Source organism: Camelina sativa, chromosome 12 (genome assembly GCF_030686135.1).
Source record: "Camelina sativa cultivar CO46 ecotype springtype chromosome 12, ASM3068613v1".
In the NCBI taxonomy this organism is placed as follows: Eukaryota; Viridiplantae; Streptophyta; class Magnoliopsida; order Brassicales; family Brassicaceae; genus Camelina; species Camelina sativa.
In genome coordinates this window covers 4,301,201-4,319,095 of record NC_141891.1, presented here as the reverse complement: position 1 = coordinate 4,319,095, position 17,895 = coordinate 4,301,201, and the positions used below count along the sequence as shown (strand labels likewise).

The following is a 17,895-nucleotide window of genomic DNA, read 5'->3' as shown; positions in this document are numbered from 1 at the left end:
AAAGCTTGAGTTTAGCAATGTAGATGAGCTTGCAACTATGGCAACACTCGGGAACGAACTTCATGGCCACAGGAGTAAGTAATGGTTGTTATTTTGAAAATGGTAGGTTAGTTGTCCAAAGGAGAGATACTCTTTCTAAAGTTGCGTATGAAAATGGGAAACACATTTTTCGATTTGGACGAGTCCTTGAGTAACGAGACGGAAACTAATACGGAGTATTTAAAATTAGAACATTTGTATCATTTTATGAGGAAGCAAGAAAGAAAGTGAAATAAATGATTTTTACAAGTGAGTGACTAAAATGGCTCGATGTGAAGGTTATTGTTGCATGTCGCTACGCAGTAAGGAAGGGGTAATAAATAGTACTACTACAGTACATGATTGACTATTACACACACCAGTACATGAGAGAAATCGTAGAACATAATCAATCGCATCTGCATGTGAATACCACGTGTCAAAATCTGATGAGAAGGACGGTTGATTCATTCTGACTTGGTTTCACAGTAAAGTTGACAAAAACTTCCTCTAATTAATTAATTAATTTAATCATCTTTTTAAGGCACACAATTAGGCCCCTCCACGAGATATCTCTTTCCTTTATAGATTGACAATAGTATAAATATATATACATATTTATTTCTCTAATAATTAGATTAGGATACTTAATTTTAATTATTCTTAATTGCTAATAATGAGAGAAAAAAAAAAAGAAAAGTAGATAATAATAATGGAGGAATCAGCTTCTTCTTCTTCTTCGTCATTTTATTTTTTTCAAAACGAAGACCAGAGAGAGAGAGAGAGCTATATTGGAGACGAATCCCTAATTCTTCTCGGGTCTTAATCTGCTGTATTTGTTCATCTCTTTCCTCTTCTTCTTCAGGTACGCTCAAAAACTACTCCCTCTTAATTCGTCATCTCTTCGATCTGATCGTGCTCAATCCATTTCCCATTTTCAATTTTATCTGCTCTTGAATTTTTTTTGCTCAATCTGGTCATTTTTATGTGCTGCTTTACATAAGTCGTGTTCTGGCTTTTTATAATTCACAAGCATGACTCGATTTCGTCTTTGTTAATTTGTTTGGTGACATATTTGTTAGGGTTTGATTGGTGGATAAAAGGAAGCTGAATCAGCTTCAGAATTGTATTTGTAATTTTTTTTTGCTCCGATCAAGACAAGAGAAGGCTTTTGGTGTTTTGGGGGGGGGCATTTCTGAATTCTGAGGAGTTATGGGATATCTCAATTCTGTGTTGTCATCTTCGAGTCAGGTTCATGCTGATGATGGACCTGTTAGCGGCGGCGGACTCAGGTTTGATCTCTTTTACTCCTTTGTCCACTTTAATCGTTTCTGTGCTGTTCTAGGATTATTAAAGTTGCATTGCAGCTGTGCTTCAGTTGATCTAGATTGGAATATTTAGGCATCTTTCTCTTAGGTGGATAGAGGAGTTTCTTCTTCTCAGTAATAACTTAGATCTCTCTTATGTTGTTGAAGAACTCAGAGAATAATCATGTCCTAGCAATCTACCTTCTTCTGTCTAGTTTTTATTATCCTTCTGAATTCTGATTTGATACCTTGTCTTGGTTGATTTCTTAACTCTGGCGTTATAGTAGAACTCGTGATTCGTATGTAAGTCTGCAATTTAGATGTCTAATTATATATGTTTAGGCATTGGCATTGTTCCTAGAAATGTGACTGTGGATGCTGCTGCTGCTGTCAGTTTTTATTGTATAGATAGATTGTAATGTGATGGTGACATTCATTAACTTATATATATGCAGTCAAAACGGGAAGTTCAGCTATGGATATGCAAGCTCTCCTGGTAAAAGATCTTCAATGGAGGACTTCTATGAGACTAGAATCGATGGTGTTGATGGGGAAATAGTTGGCCTATTTGGTGTCTTTGACGGTATACATGTCTCTCTGATTTACAAGAACTTATGTGTTACTGACTATATCTTGCATGTAACAATTTCCAGTACTTTCTAGCATATGGAGAATTGTTTATCACTTATCATTATGTAGAATTAGACATATAAGTTCTGAGTTTTCATATGGTTAACTGGAGATTTAGTAAGGTTCTGTTTCTCTTGATACATTGGAACCATAATTCGTGAACGTCTATTGATCAAATAACAGCCTTAAGCATTTATCGTCTTTACTTATTTTTTACATGTTAAGGTATTCTAAAGAGGGCAATATAGTGATGTAGCTAATGTTTATATTCAGGTCATGGAGGTGCACGTGCAGCTGAATATGTGAAGCAAAATCTGTTCAGTAACCTGATTAGGCATCCAAAGTTCATCTCTGATACCACAGCAGCTATAGGTTATTTCACTTATAATCTTGTTAGTCAGATAATTCATTGAAAATAGACCCAGCAAGGTGCCTAATTTATCCTTCTGATATTTTTTTTTTCATTTGTTTGCTTCTCCTTTTCAGCTGATGCATATAACCAAACAGACGCGGAATTTCTTAAATCAGAAAATAGTCATAACAGAGATGCTGGTTCAACAGCGTCAACAGCCATCTTAGTTGGTGACCGTTTACTTGTTGCAAATGTAGGGGACTCCAGAGCTGTTATATGCAGAGGTGGCAATGGTAATGCGTGTTCATTTTTATATAAAATTTCCCTGCTTTGACGATTGCACATTGCATGCAGTTTGACCAAGTCATTAGGAGTTGAATGTTAAGAGGTCCAAAGGGAAACATATATTGATAGTTTGTCAAACAGTGTCTTCGAGTCATAACTAACCCCTAATAATTATAATCACATGATAGCCCTTGTATATGACATTTTCAGTAAGTCCTTCTATTTTTTATGGTACTAATTCGATTCTTTCGTCAAAGCTATTGCTGTATCCCGAGATCACAAGCCTGATCAAAGTGATGAGCGGCAAAGAATTGAGGATGCAGGAGGATTTGTCATGTGGGCTGGTAAGAAAACATATAGTGAAAACTTCTCTTCTTATCTTGAGTATATATCAATTGCTTAACTGGAATTATGCTAAAAGGAACATGGAGAGTTGGTGGAGTTCTTGCTGTTTCTCGTGCATTTGGCGATAGGTTGCTGAAGCAGTATGTTGTTGCTGATCCGGAGATACAGGTATTGACTTTGCGCCAAAACTTCCCCCTACGTTTTTTAAAATGACACCTTATTATTACCAATTTAACTTAACCTGCATTGGATTTTGATTAAGTTAGCGATGGGGTAACAAAGTGACTATTTTGTGTTACCTCATACACTATTTTTCTAAAATAACTTCAAGAATCTTCCCTCGTTCACTCATTAGCTTACATGAAATTTCAGGAGGAAAAAGTTGATAGCTCCCTCGAGTTTCTCATTCTTGCAAGTGATGGTCTCTGGGACGTCGTATCTAACGAGGTAGAACTATCGTTTGATTTCTAAGCTTCCCTATTAAAATTTTAGCATTCCCAATCTTCAGACTTGAAAACCCATCCGATCTCTGCTCAAATCTTATTTTCAGGAAGCCGTAGGCATGATCAAGACGATAGAAGATCCCGAGGAAGGTGCAAAGAGACTGATGATGGAAGCTTACCAAAGAGGAAGTGCAGACAACATAACTTGTGTCGTCGTACGTTTCTTTTCAGACCAAGCAGGAGGAATAGGTTCCAGCAGTAACAGTGTCCCAGTCGATCATGGTATCATTCCGGACTCATCAACCTAGTTTTAACATTGGTAACGTCGATTCGGTGTGATCACAAAACAGGTGAATCTGGGAGATTATATATTGTTATAAAAAGGTCGAAGGTTATCAAGAATATACAGACAAAACTCACACACGAACGTTTTTTTCTGTGTCGTGTTATATCTTTTGTTGTTGTTACTTGTTATACATTTGTTAATTGGGCATGTAGCGAAACATAGAATAAGTGTATTAGTACAAGTTCTGATTCATTCTACCTTTTGTCTGAGGAATTTGTGGTTTCATGGATACACATGCTTTTACAACATTGACATCAATCAAAATTTTAAATCAATTTAATTGAATGGCCTTAACAAAAATATTACTACTTAATAAAAAGGTTGGTTAAAATTTTTTGCTTTAAAAGATAAAATAGTAAAAGCAAAAGTTGCAACAACACCCAACAACACCTGACTCTCTATCTCAGTCCCATCTTCTGTCCCAACACCGCGAGCTGCTCAACAAGCTCAGTTCCAGTAAGGATCTCTGTGGCTCCATATATAATGTTCTTAGCCATCTCCTGTCGCTGCGAGAGCTCCTGCAAACTGGTATACTCGATGTAGTTACCTCCACCAATCATGAAAACTATGGCTTCTTTGAAAGGCCCCTTCACATAGCTATTACCATTAGATCCTGACTTCGAAACTCTCGGATCCAGCATGAGGTATGAATCGGTTTCTTGGTTTGGTTTTCCCTCAGTTAAGGCTTCAACTGTCCGTGGCACCGCCAGTTGCTGATCACTTGATAAGAGATTCTTGACTCCTGCAGTGACTGCGCTTATAGACTGACCATAAAGTTTCTCAGCCCAGTCAACAATGTTGCTTCTGCTTGCTGAGTCTGCCGAGGCTGCCAAAGACACGTTCAGAGACTTGATCTTTTTCACGTACTGAAACGCTCTTGTATCAGCCTCAGCTTCACGCAATGCCTCTTCAACAACTTCAACTTCAGCCTGGCTGATGGTTTCCAAGGAGATTAGGTACATGATGGCAAACCGTAGCTTGTCCATTTTAGTACCCTTCCCTTTCAAAACAGATAGAAGCTCGCTCCGTCTATGCTACCTCTCACCATCATCTCATTCTCTACCTTAGTGAACACATCCAGAGACCTCTCCTTGATCTCTCCTAGCAGCGCAGTGGCGATGTTTGTATGCTTATCAATCACCTGCTTCCTCTCTGTCAACTGAGGTAATGAGTTCACAGCATAGATCAAATGCTTAGTGTTCCCAATCAAATCAGTCCCATCAAACTCAGCACTACCACTCCCACCACCTCCGGTTCTCCTATTAACCTCTTCCACGTCTTTCTTATACTTGTTCAGCTGAGTTTCAATCTCCAAAGCAACTTCAGGAAACTCTAGAGAACCATTTACTGACCAAAACGAGTCTGAACTATTTACAAACGCTTCCTTCTTTTCCCCTGGCAATTTCAATCTGTTGAGCTTTAAACCCAAAACATCATGAACAAGAGACCTGTATCCCAACAGAGAGTTCAAAGTTCCTATCGAAAATACACAACAAAGGCCGTTGAAACGAACTCATGAACAGATTGTTCTTGGACTGAAGCTGAACCCTAAGTTTCTGATCCAACGAAGATGCAACCATCTCCGCTGGTCCACCACGTGGACATCGGATCACAGGAACCACACCAAGCGTTGCCAAAACACAGAATAGACCATTAGAGACCTTTTCGATAATCTCCTCGATCTCTTTATCTCCAGCTGATGGATCATTCAACTGAAGATAAACAGAGTCTTGACCCAACGAAAACATGTTATCTTCCAAAGTCACAAACTCAAGATACTGATCATGTACCGACGCGAATCTCGCAACGGAAACGGAGTTCTTCAGAGTCCCTGAAGCGAGATTCTCGAGGAGAGGACGGGGGATACGAGACGAGAAATTGAGGTGATAGGTATGGTAGAGTGAGCTAGAAGCATCAGCGATGATTTTATCGATGTTGGATTGAGTTGGTTGGAGAAAGTAGACGGCTGATGCATCAGGAACAGGTGATCGTACTTTTTTGTTGATGTGTAAAGGAAGTGTAACGCCTCCTTGTTCAAGAAGATCTTTTACTTGCATTAGAGGAGCGATGATCTTTTCACCGAAGTCGTCGTAGATAAGGACTTTGTAATTGTAACAGTCCTCGTTTGGATTTAAAGGTTGGTTTAGGTTCAGCATCCGGATTACACATTCTGCAAAAAAATAGGATGCGAAATTAAACGTACGAAAACATCAACGACAAAACTGAGACCATGCAAAACTTGAAAGAGCACAAAAAAAAAATAGTTACCCATCTGTTTGTGGCGGAGATTGAGAGCCATGGAATTGTTCTAGGTAATGTGTTTGTGAAAATTTTCTGATAGTCCCTGAATTTTATTTATCAGTAGAAGTTAGAGAATGGGGGAGAAAGAGTTTGGTTGGTTTGAGAGCATATTTATTGGTGGGTTGTTAGGGCATCCGCAATGGGGGAACACTTTAGGATGTTCTTAGAGTAAAAATATTATGAAAATAATCTAAGATCAGTAGTTAAGATCTTTTGTTAAAAAGTTAATTATTGGGAGAACATGTTTAAGATCATAAGATTTAATAATATATTATTCTTAAACATATTACATTTATAAAAACTGTAAAAATAATATTTAAATTGCAAACTTATAAAACTTGTACTAAAATTCAAAATACAATACCAAATTTTTATGAAACAAAAAAAACATTAAAGATTAAAAAAAACAAACAAACATATTACTTACTTAAAACAAACAAACATTTTATTTAATTAATATATAGTTTAAATCAAATCCTCGTTTAATTTGTGAAAAATTGTTTGCAAAAATTTGTATTCAATCACAGCTTGCCACGTCAGCTTAGAACTGAGCCTAGATCAGTTCTACATCAAGAACTGGACAACATGTTCTTATGCCACTATTCATTATATTTATAATTTTAATAGGCTAAGAACACACCAAGTGTTCCCCCATTGCGGATGGCCTTAGAAGGGGAGTTCTTAAATTTTTTATGAATTAATTGTGTACTGTTTGGAATATAAGAATCCATGATCTCTTAGATAAAATTTTCTCTTTTATTGGTAGATTCTTATTTTGGGTCTCTTATTTTTTAAAATATTGTTTTTTAAAATTTAAAAAATTTAAATAGAATAGAAGTCGTATAAATGTGTAAACATTTAAGATTTTATAAAATTAGAAAATATTATATTTTTATTAATTTTCAACCATACAAAACATAATAAAAACATTAATACATATTACAACAGAAGTGCAATTTATAAATGGAAAGAATGATTAATTTTAATACTGATTAGCTCCAAATTTTGCCCAAATATTCAACTTATGATTTTAAAATCACTTCCCAAATCCAATGTTATTTAATTTGGAATTTCTATAAAATTATTTAAAATCACTCACAATATCTTGTTATTCAATTAATAATTTGTCAAAATCATATAAAAGCAACTGTTATTCAAAGTATAACTTTTTCTAATAGAAAATCAAAACACAGATTTTGGATACATTTTTACAAGAGAAATCCAATAACAAATAGGTTTCAATGAGAAAAGTGATTTGATATCCAAAGAAAAACATATTCTATAATGCATGTTGATGACGTTACCACAAATGCTTGGTTCTCCCTACAAAAAGTTCAGAAATAGCTCTCTGCAAATGACGTATTTTGTTAGTGAATGTGTTGATACCTTTCTTCAAATCCTCTGCAATTACATCCCTACAAGTGAGCTCAGTGTTTTATTTGCAATAGACAATACTTTGTAAATCCTCTGCGAAAAATTCAGAGACAACTCCTTTGCAAATCTGATGACAGTTTTGTATATTTCGATTCACAAGCTTGCATTCCTCTCACCAAAATAAAAGCTGGACTTGATTCTCTCTGCAACATCATTTCTCGTAATATCATAAACGTCTCAGTTTCATACGGATCTTAAACTGCAATTATAATCGATTAAGGAGGAAGAAGGCAGAAAGCACACCAGCACCTGCAATTATAATCGTAACCGGAAAGCACACCAGCACCTGCAACAGCTCCCTTGAAGAATAACTTGGCTCCTTCATTCTTGAGGTTCTGGCCAAGGCGTCCATGGAACTCTTGTACTTGACAGCCTCACCAGACATCATCATTATTGCGAAACTATCAAAGAAACCAAAAGAGGGAAACTATCAAAGAAACTATCAAAGATGCAAGACCCACACCATTAGTGATGACCCATCTAAGAGGGAAACTATCAAAGAAACCAAAAGAGAACAATAACAAGTCAAAACCAATCATGGTTGATAAAGTTGATAAAGTTTCCAGCCAAACCAATCATGGTTTTCACAAAATAAAGATAGGGAGCATTACTACCTTCAAGCATGGCAATTCCGCGTTGCACATCTTCGGGTTGACGGGAATGAACAAGAGCCCAGGACAATCGCATTAAGCACTCTTTCTTACGATCCTCAGCGCCAGAATCTGTGGCCTCCTTAACCTCTCTTTCACATCCCTATACATCAAAACCACAGAGTTTTAGAGTACACAAAGCTATCAAACTAAAACCATGGTAACAAAAGTTCTAAAGATCGATTCAAAGTTCTCTCGAATCCAAAAATTGGCTAATCTTTGAGAAAGCAAATCCGATTTCAGAAATTGGTAAAACGAAAACAGTTATAAATTTCCCCAAACAGTTCGTGATTCCATTTTGCCTACAAGAGATGGTTCTTCGACTTCGGAAACATAAGGCGGAAAAAGAAAAAGCGAACACATGAGAAGGATTAGAGAAAAAACTTACAGCGATGACATCTCCGTCGATGTGGCAGCGATGTGGTGTTGTGCTCTGAAACCTCCACTGACAGACTTACCTTGTGATTTCAGATCCTTTGATTCCAAACCCTTCCTCTGATTCTAGATCCTTCAATTCCAAATCCCTTTGTTGTTTCGGGAATTCGATTGCCAGAGAAAAAAGAAATCGAGCTTCGCCAATTTTTTTTATCTTTTGTATTATTCTATCGTCCAACAGAAAAACAACACGTATGAGTCTCTTACAACAAAATCGGGTTACTATATAACAACCTCCCTTAGCTTTTCTTTTTAGTTTTGATTTATTTTTTTCTTATAAAAAACTATGAACCCCTCTAAAAACTGACCGATAAACAAGCTCTGAGGCACAAGTCTCTGTCTCTCTCGATACCAAAGTTCTTAAACATTGAAGACGATGGCATATTAGTAAATAAATCCTTTATACTTGACCAATAGAAATGTGCCACATAAAATTTACTTTGATATTTTAATTTAAAAAATCACTAATCTTTTATCTTATACACAAGTCATTTGGCCAACAATAATCTGACACATGGAATTTTTTTAAAAAATATTATACAGAAAATACACTAGTATCTAAGATAATCAACTGGGCTAATCTAATCCCTCAAGGCCCAAAACTGAAAAATAGAAAATTAACAAAAATCGGATTATGATTTTAAGTTTTAGATTAAGCTAATGATATAGGTGATGAATACAATAACTTGTACAATTGAATATGATCATTCTAGCTTCTAAAATCTCAAGAGACCAATACGTACGTCCAGAGAGTACACCAATGTGAAAGAAAAAAAACAATTTGTCTACGGGAAAACGAGGTATTAGCTAGGGAATGATACAACCTCCGATTCTGAGTGAAAGAGCACTCAAGTTTTGAGTGAAAAGAGTGAAAGAGCACTCAAGTTTTGAGAATGAAAGCAGAACAATACGAAATAAGGTGTAGTACTTTTGTAATCCTTATGGGTTTGTGTATATCGAGTTAAAAATGCTCACAAGGTCGGTATTGAGCTAGATAGTGTCTATAATTGATAAGCTATCAACTCTTTGCACCAAGAATACAAAACTAGCACTAAGGAAGATGATTACACACTGCTACTTTGCGTGGTGAGAGATGATGTTAGCCACTCCCTGATTTCAAGGTATTACTCAACCTGAAGGGGGGAAGAAGAAGCATATATGAGAGCTTTGCTAAACAAAAAACTTTCTGTGACTATTATTTCTCGTGTACTTACCAGTCTAAGCCCTCGAAAAGTCCTTCGCCTTTTACAGCACAAGTTTTGAAGATTGCCCATTGACGGCTCTTTATCTTGTGCAACTCCAAGGCCTCTGTCACAGCTGCATCATCGAGAGCACCTGGTAGATCCTGTTATATAACATAACCAGAACTGTCATTAAAAATGTGCAAAACCAAACACATGTGGTGCGGATTCTCTCTATGAGGTTCAGATTGAACAGTGGCCTTGGTGTGTGAATTTATTAGAACTTGGCGGTGAGGTAAACAGCTAGACATAGATAATACTAACCTGCTTGTTTGCAAATATAAGAACCATTGCACCTTTCAATTCCTCTTCCTGTAAATAGGGTTCCAAAACACGAGTTAAGTCTCAGTGATAAAAGCATTCTCTAAAGGCAAAAATCAAAACTTCCACAAGAGCAGTTCTGAAATGAAACACAAAAAAAAACTGTGTAGCAAGTCATGATCACCAGTTCCTTCCCATGAAGGTCTAACTATGACTACACCGGCTTTGGCTTTTCCCCTCAGGTACTAACCCGGGAAGATCTAGAGTTTGGTGACATCTACCACAAGGCTTACTGACGCTCAAAGAACATTGCGTATCAACATTTATAGCGTCTAGAACAGTTTCTAAACAGAATTAGTATTGTATTCCCAGTAAAGCTACCACCGTGAAAGCTTTCCCCTCATCTATCAAGAGAGTTTTAAACCAATTAAATTGAAAGATGAAACTTTAAGCAGTTGTTTACCTCCAAAATTGCATGGAACTCCTCTTTCGCCACTCCGATTCTATCTGTATCACTTGAATCAACAACATATATCACTGCTTGTGTATTTGGGAAATAGCATCTCCAATATGGCCTAATGCTCGTTTGTCCACCTGCTCACAATGAAAATTTTAGTTAATCCCTTCTCCATCGAAGCAATAGAAAACTCTTCTAATTCATATGTTAATGTCACAGCTATTCATGGCATGAAAGATGATAATATAGAGCATGAAAATCATGGACATCGTGTTACCATCTTTCCATATACAAATGTTCTAGTTTCTCACAGTGTCACTAGAGTTAGATCTGCTATCATGTGATTAATCAATCACTTGCCCTTAAAACCTACTACTAGACTAGTCAACACTAAAGAAGACAAACTGGATCCATAAGAACACGCTTTTGATCAAGATCAATCTAATGCATATACAATATGTCTCCCTTCTTCGTATATACTGTTCTGAGGCAACTCAAATTAGAAGCTTAAAAACATATTCATACCTAAACACACATAATGGAAACGTACCTAAATCCCAAACCTGAAACTTGATATTGTTGTACTGCACAGTCTCAACGTTAAATCCAATTGCTGCAAATCAGAACAAAAGCAAAAATTAACAAACATGACAAATCAAATCAGCTGCGAACAAAAGTTTCATCAATTGAGGATAAAATCATGAGAAAATACATACTCGGAATCGTGGAGACCACTTCCCCCATTTGAAGCCGATCTGGAAAACACACAGAGACCAACAAACAAACAAAATATGAAACTCAACACAAAAAAACGTCCGAATCAAAAGCCCTAGCCAGTTAAAATCATCTATATGCTCAGAAGTGAGTTTAGATTCAGAGAGAATGGTTTTTACAGAGGATAGTGGTTTTTCCAGCATTGTCGAGACCGAGGACGAGGATACGAGCTTCTTTGTTTCCAAACACGGATGAGAACAATCTCGTGAACACGATTCCCATATTCTTGTTCTTCTGATCGGAATCAGATCATACGATCTAAGAGAGATTCGTCTCTTGGACCATCGAGCTCTCTCTCTCTTCACAGAGAAGAAGAAGAGCAGTGGAAGGAAGAAGACGAGAGAATCAACCGTTCCGAGATTTAGCAATTTCTTAAACCCTCTGAATCAGCTAGCGGGTTCGAATATGGGCCAAAATTTATCATCTGAGCCCAGTATATGGATATGGGTTTTACTGATTTCACCTAAAAGAAAATCGCATAATGTTTTTTTTTAATTATTATTTGGAGATCGTGAGTAATTTGATTTCTTGTGCAATTTGACTTCCCCACTTAGCTTTTTCACTGGAAAAGTCCCACATAACTTGACTAATCCTCATAAACTATACTAGTATTTATTATGTAAATTTTGCTAGTGGCCAAGATTATAATGATGGCCATTATCTGTTTAACTAGTCCACAACCACATGGAAGAGTTTTTGTATAATTAAAGGTATTTAATATAGTCGGAAAGAGATGTAATGAAAAAACAATGTTTTTATTAGATTTGATCATGATGTCACACTATTTATATACAAAGTTCATAAAATTTTCAGAAAATAGAATTGTAGAAGATAATTTGAATAATATCTTCAATAACTCAGTCTAGAATAATATACTGTAAAATTTTACGGAAACTTATGAAAAAGAATGTAATAAAAAAAGACAGAATTGTTTGGAAGTTTATGTAGTAGACGCGGACGCGGCTACTCGGCGCTGCGAAGGACGACAGCTCAACTACTCAAGGGTGTAAAAAATGTCAAAATAGAATCCAATTCTTTTTTGTTTTTATAGTACTTATTATAAACTCAAGTGCTCAACCCATCCACTATCTGAAACGTGTCCCTTTATGTTAACTCTTTCACGCACACAAACACAGAATATCTTAAAACTAGATACGCTTAAGCAAAACGATTTGCTGCTAATTGCTTTTTCTTTTTCTTTCTTTGTAATACTGTATTTGCTAATTGTTGTTCTTATTAATGGAGAGAATATTAATTTGTCGAAAAGAAACGGAGGATATCAATTTGCTGAAAAGAATTGGAGAATAACAGTTGACTTGATATATATATTTTTTGGTTAGTTTCTTAAGATTTTGTAGTCAACCTTTAGGCTTAAATTTCTGGGGAACGGTCGATATATATCAATATATTCATGTGAAACAAGTCTATGTATGATTTATTTTACAGCTGAACATGTATGATTTATTTTCATGTGTAACAATAGATGTTGCCACTGATGTACATTTTTGTTCATAAACCTAAGTATTCTATATGTAAAAAAAAAACTAAAAAGCCTACAAAATATTACTGACTTATATAATTAGTGAGCTAGCTAGTTGTATTAACGAGTGTTTTACTACACGATCATAAGAGTAAGATAACTTTGATATAAACGGAACTGCAAGTCAATAGATGGGTGAAAATCGGAATTGGCATAGCTAGTAGTTACACAATCATGTAAGAATTCAGCAGATTTAATTTCAATTAAGTGTTATTATGATGGATAGAGATTATGTAGTTACGTAATCAACTTTTGTTTCTTATATTTTTCTTCTAAAACTGCTAGTAAATAAATATGTACAGCGAATGTTTATAAGTTTTAAATTGAAGATTAACATGAATCCCCAAATGAGGAAATAAATCTTGCCAAAATTAAAAGCGGGGAAGAAAATGAAAACTGGCATATGGACCAGACAAACAACTCCGCTGTCAACAGATTGAAGTTACTCTCTTGTTTTTGACAGCCAACAGTTTGAAGTACATGCAAGGTATACAAAAAGCAACCTTTGTGACTGTTCCACTGAAAAATATTAAAAGTGGTTTCTTAAAATATTTTGATGTTGTAACTTGTAATGATTTTTTTTGAACACTCGAATCCTAAATTGTTTATATGGTGGATGTACACGCATGTACACGTATGAAACCGCATTTTACAATCTTTTTTGTGGGTCAAGTGACTAAATAATATTTCCTCAAACTACAGAATTTGGAACAAAAAGGATTTAATATAGCAAACGATAAAACACTACAGAACAAGTAAAAAACCCAAAATTTTGCTCTCTAGTAAAATTTACATTTTCTAGGAATCATGGCTTATGAGAAAGACAAATTCTTCAGAAAACTCTCAAAAAAGAAAAAAGAAAAATTAAATATAACCAAAAAAAAAAGAAGCTTAGTGACTTGGAGTAGTAGTAGTGGTTTCTCCGGTATCTTTCACTTTCTCTTCGCCTTCTCTCATCTTCTCTTCCTCGTCGGTCACAACACTACCCTCTTTGGAAATGACCATTTCACCCTCGTGACCACCACACGTACACGTTTTCATAGCTGGCGTCGCTATAAACCTAGGCAAGTCTTCTCCGGCCATTATGACAAGAACCTTCTCCTCGTAAGCTCCGTTCGCCGCCTTATCCCCAGAGCGGCTCTCTTTCTCTTCGTCGACGTTCTGACCATCTTCTTCCCCCGAGGAAGACAGGCGCCAGTAAGAGCAAGCGAGGATGAGAAGCGCAAAGGCTATTAGCCCAAGCATCGCCGCTAAGCCGCCGAATAGGTAAGGAATCGGCGAGTGCCACGGTGATTGCGGCACCATTCCGTGGTGATTCACGGAGGCTGATGTAGCCGACGTGGGGTGCGTTGCCACACCTTCCAACCTCGAATGAACGCTCAATGGTCTCATTTTTGTTGTTGTTGTTGTTGTTGTTCTTCTTGTAGTTGTGCAGTATCTTTTGTTTCTCTTTTGGGTTTTGTGTAAAATGGAAAGATGAGTATGAAACAGAGGAGAAGGTAAGGAGACGTATTTATAGGTATGAACAACTTGGGGACAAAGAAAGTGACGATCTTATTAAATTCATGGAATTTAGTGGAATTAACTTCTTCTTTAATTTATTTAACCTAAGTCCCTAATGATAACCAACGTATTTATAATTTGTAATACAAAAATATAACGTATTTACTTGATTATAAAAATATATAATAATTTTAAAAATATATATTATAGCAGACAAGTGAAATTGATTAAATCTCTTGTTATGATTAAATATATAATAATCCGTTTCATATGTATCATCAACATATATGTGGACACTTAACCACTTTTTTATTTTTCATTCTTTGGGAGTTGAGATATACGTAGTCCGTACAGATGGTGAAGGCAGGCATCGATGTGATTATCCATCTGTTCACGTAGACATTTTGATATATTTATTTTATATATTAGTATAATGTAGCTAATCAGGACATAGTGAAAGAGCATATTGGATTTGAGGTATATAGTGGAATATGACAATGCTTGCACAATAAATAATAGCGAACAAAGGTGATTTGAGGGAGAGCTTGTGGGTTAAAGGGCCAACAATCTCATTTTCTTTTTCTTCATTATTTCCAAAAAATTTCAATTGGCTTTGGTGCTTTGATTTGACATGCAGTACATATTTAGTCTCTCTCTTCTTTTCTTGCTCTCTAGTCTCTAGCCAGGCTATGTTATGATTCCATATTTTTAATTTTGCATTATGGGATATGGATAAGATTATTTAAAATCTCATGTTGTTTATGTGGCGAAACACCAATCCATATGATAGTTTTTGATCGTAAAGATTGACATGTGTTATTCAAATGACTTATTTGATGTCTGATTCAATATAGCTGTAGCTCTACAGCTCTACTATGTTTATTATAGTTGGATTAGTCTTTTTTTTTTTTTTTTTTTTTTTTTTTTTTTACTAGAGAATTGTCCAATATCCACGGTAATTTGAAAAACGTGGTTTGGTTCCCTTTTTTCCTAAGTTTTTCTTTAACTAATTTCTGCTTTATATTCATCTCACATACTTTCCCACATTACTTGTTTCTGCCACAAATTTTTCTTTTATGCTTTGTTTTTTGGAAAGATTATAGATTAAGAATCTAACAATTTTATAAACATAACTTGTTCAGATAACGTATACTAAAGAAATATCGTTGATGTTGGTATATTCGCTTTGGAATATCACCGCAATATTTCGTCGATATAATTTTTTGAATAGTTTTTTTACGTTCAAGTCAGTAACTTTATTATAAAAACTTAACACAAAGAATCATAAAACAAAGCAAGAAAATTAAATATGAGTACCTGCTACATACTTTATCACCAAACAGAATTAAAAAAAAAAAAAATTACGAAAAAATAAACAATAAAAAGCACGAAGGGATAAGAAGACCATAGCCATAGTACTGTTCACTGGCATTAATTCCATTAATCACTATTAACATGATCGAAAATATTAGGATTGTATAATTTCGTTGTGTCCCACGTTTCGTCAGCTTCCACTTGCACTTGCACACCTTTTAGCAGTAGAGGGTACGTTTTGTTCTGCACGGACAATCACCGCTCGTCGTTTTGTACTTATCGTCCGCTACTCTCATGAAACGTTCAAAAACCCAAATGGTAGGAAGAACTGAAGAAGTTATTATGTTTACAAATTCTTAGACGATGGTGGAATTTTGATTTAATTATTGAACTGGCCGCAAGACGAATATGGACATGTAAGTTAGGAAAGGAATCGAAAGATGTTAGGCCGTGGTGATTGAAGCTAATCAGTTGAAGGGTGTGATATATATTTATCATATCAAAATTATGAGTTCACTAATACACAAAGTACATTCGATGATCGCTAAAGAGCATCTTAATTAGAACAAGATTATTAAAAACTAAAGACGTATAAAAATTCGAAACATGTAAACTCTGTTATTATTTAAGCAATATCCATTTCGCTCGTTGTTTTGCTTTACCTAGAGGGCAAGTTTTTCGTATGAGGCAAGGCCACTTGGATATGAAATACTCCACAAACTTTATTCCTATGCATATTATTTTGTCTAATATAAAAATATAGCATGCCAAAAGCTTTTTTCGTAAAACAAATCTCCAATATTTAATTGCAATTTCGGTGGATAATCGGATTCCACTTTTGTACTTGAACGGCCAGTTCTTTCTTATAAGTAACTTTCATTCAGTTTTTTAAATGATTTAATACATTTCAACTATAATAGAAATTGTTGGCGAGAGTCGACCAATCACCAAATGAAGCTCATGTCAGATTACATCCACATAAATATATCACGATTATAGTATTGCTGTTTATATTCCAACTTTATTAGTATAAAGTTAGTTAATTGATGAGGATTAGCGACAAAAAATATTATATTAAACTAGATGGGGGTAAAAACCATACTTAATTATTTAAATAAGCAAAAGAATATAATCCCAACTTGAGTTTTTGGGGTGTGGTGACGTACAAACTTCTCTTCTTCTAGATAATGAACTATGCACTACAAATTTTTTAAACTATGCACCACAAATTTTCTAAAGTCTAATTATAAAAATGATGAAATCTAAAGAAAAAGTAGTAATTAACCCTACTACAACTCATGAGTCACGACTTTTAGCTTAGCTACTATTATGCTAAGATTACTTCATTTGATCTTAGTGTGATATATATATGAAGTCTGAACTTAAAAAAAAAAAACGTATATATGTATATGTTTAAATTAATAAATTTCATCTACAAACCATTTATATAGTCTTTTTTACATATACCAAAAATGTATAGTATGTAGACACGATTTATTTGCAAAATTTACATACAACATTTATCTTCTACAGTTCTACCATTTAAATTCTATTTATTTATTTGTCTGTTGATAAACAATAATAAAGGATAGTAGGAAGTAGGAACACAATGAGGAATTTAAAGTATGGTCATGATCACATTCACAATAGTGGATATTCTATTTAGATCATAAGAACATTGCTTCATTAGCAATGCTAATTCGCCTCTTTTGAAATAACCGATTTGATAGGCCACCATGTTTTGCCTCTCCGGCTCTTCTTAATATGATTTGAGTTTAAACAATCATTCTTAGATTGAAAATTCCAAAGTGAAACTGAAGTGTAGAATACAAATTTATTAAGGATAATAAAAATTAAAGAGAAAGTTGAGATTAATCCATATAGCTCGTTTGAGCCTAGTCTACAATATTCTTATACGTGAGGAACCGTCCTTTTTTAAATCGTCAAATTAAATCATACCTTTTTTCATGACAATGAGACTTGGATGTAGTTTACATGAGATTTTTTTTTTTTTTTTTGTCATCTGAATTTTATTAATGAACTCAAAGAAGGATACAAGTTGAAATTACAAGAGCTGGAAGACTACTGAATGTCCCCAAAGTCATTAGTCCAAAAGAGGGAAGCTAAGCCCCAAAGGATCGGGGAAACTGATAGGAAGCATATGCATAAGCAAAAATCTATGGAAGTACAAATGCTTTGGATAGAATGAAAACTTAAACACTATAATTGTACAAAGGCACGAGAGACTCTCGCAAAGCT

General features: G+C 35.1%; 4 protein-coding genes across 5 annotated transcripts; 1 reads left to right on the top strand and 3 right to left on the bottom strand.

The window, feature by feature from the left end:
- The first annotated feature begins 589 nt into the window (after positions 1–589).
- On the top strand, positions 590–3,939 carry LOC109127900 (putative protein phosphatase 2C 59). Its single transcript, XM_019233478.2, has 9 exons — positions 590–883; positions 1,101–1,310; positions 1,781–1,908; positions 2,229–2,327; positions 2,442–2,600; positions 2,850–2,936; positions 3,014–3,105; positions 3,310–3,384; positions 3,488–3,939. The coding sequence occupies exons 2-9, from the start codon at positions 1,231–1,233 to the stop codon at positions 3,686–3,688; spliced, it is 921 nt and encodes a 306-aa protein (XP_019089023.2). The 5' UTR covers positions 590–883; positions 1,101–1,230; the 3' UTR covers positions 3,689–3,939.
- A 25-nt stretch (positions 3,940–3,964) lies between these two features.
- LOC104730131 (Sec1/munc18-like (SM) proteins superfamily) lies at positions 3,965–8,904 on the bottom strand. 2 transcript variants are annotated; one of them, XM_087479556.1, is made up of 5 exons: positions 8,500–8,904; positions 8,076–8,214; positions 7,711–7,862; positions 5,995–7,604; positions 3,965–5,896 (listed from the first exon to the last, which is right to left on the bottom strand). In XM_087479556.1, the coding sequence occupies exons 4-5, from the start codon at positions 6,023–6,025 to the stop codon at positions 5,160–5,162; spliced, it is 768 nt and encodes a 255-aa protein (XP_087335682.1). In that variant the 5' UTR covers positions 6,026–7,604; positions 7,711–7,862; positions 8,076–8,214; positions 8,500–8,904; the 3' UTR covers positions 3,965–5,159. The 2 variants fall into 2 exon arrangements, with proteins under 2 accessions (XP_087335682.1, XP_087335681.1); XM_087479555.1 differs by lacking the exons at positions 7,711–7,862; positions 8,076–8,214; positions 8,500–8,904 and having other exon boundaries at positions 5,995–6,140.
- A 550-nt stretch (positions 8,905–9,454) lies between these two features.
- On the bottom strand, positions 9,455–11,684 carry LOC104730130 (ADP-ribosylation factor 1). The gene is made up of 7 exons (XM_010449236.3): positions 11,399–11,684; positions 11,222–11,260; positions 11,056–11,118; positions 10,512–10,642; positions 10,052–10,099; positions 9,761–9,891; positions 9,455–9,679 (listed from the first exon to the last, which is right to left on the bottom strand). Exons 1-7 carry the CDS (start codon positions 11,499–11,501, stop codon positions 9,646–9,648), a joined length of 549 nt encoding a protein of 182 aa, XP_010447538.1. The 5' UTR covers positions 11,502–11,684; the 3' UTR covers positions 9,455–9,645.
- Positions 11,685–13,523: 1,839 nt separating this feature from the next.
- Positions 13,524–14,401, bottom strand: LOC104730129 (protein GLUTAMINE DUMPER 1-like). Its single transcript, XM_010449235.3, has one exon. The coding sequence runs from the start codon at positions 14,209–14,211 to the stop codon at positions 13,711–13,713; it is 501 nt and encodes a 166-aa protein (XP_010447537.1). The 5' UTR covers positions 14,212–14,401; the 3' UTR covers positions 13,524–13,710.
- Positions 14,402–17,895: the final 3,494 nt, after the last annotated feature.

Coding starts and splice junctions, on each gene's coding strand:
- LOC104730130 (XM_010449236.3), bottom strand. CDS start 11,501: ATGGGAATCGTGTTCACGAGATTGTTCTCATCCGTGTTTGGAAACAAA. Junction 10,643..11,055: donor GTTTCAGGTTTGGGATTTAG/GTACGTTTCCAT, acceptor CATTGTGAGCAG/GTGGACAAACGAGCATTAGG. Junction 9,680..9,760: donor CTTTTCGAGGGCTTAGACTG/GTAAGTACACGA, acceptor TCCCCCCTTCAG/GTTGAGTAATACCTTGAAAT.
- LOC109127900 (XM_019233478.2), top strand. CDS start 1,231: ATGGGATATCTCAATTCTGTGTTGTCATCTTCGAGTCAGGTTCATGCT. Junction 1,311..1,780: donor GTTAGCGGCGGCGGACTCAG/GTTTGATCTCTT, acceptor ATATATATGCAG/TCAAAACGGGAAGTTCAGCT. Junction 3,385..3,487: donor GGGACGTCGTATCTAACGAG/GTAGAACTATCG, acceptor TCTTATTTTCAG/GAAGCCGTAGGCATGATCAA.
- LOC104730129 (XM_010449235.3), bottom strand. CDS start 14,211: ATGAGACCATTGAGCGTTCATTCGAGGTTGGAAGGTGTGGCAACGCAC.
- LOC104730131 (XM_087479556.1), bottom strand. CDS start 6,025: ATGGCTCTCAATCTCCGCCACAAACAGATGG. Junction 5,897..5,994: donor TCTCCGCCACAAACAGATGG/GTAACTATTTTT, acceptor ATTTTTTTGCAG/AATGTGTAATCCGGATGCTG.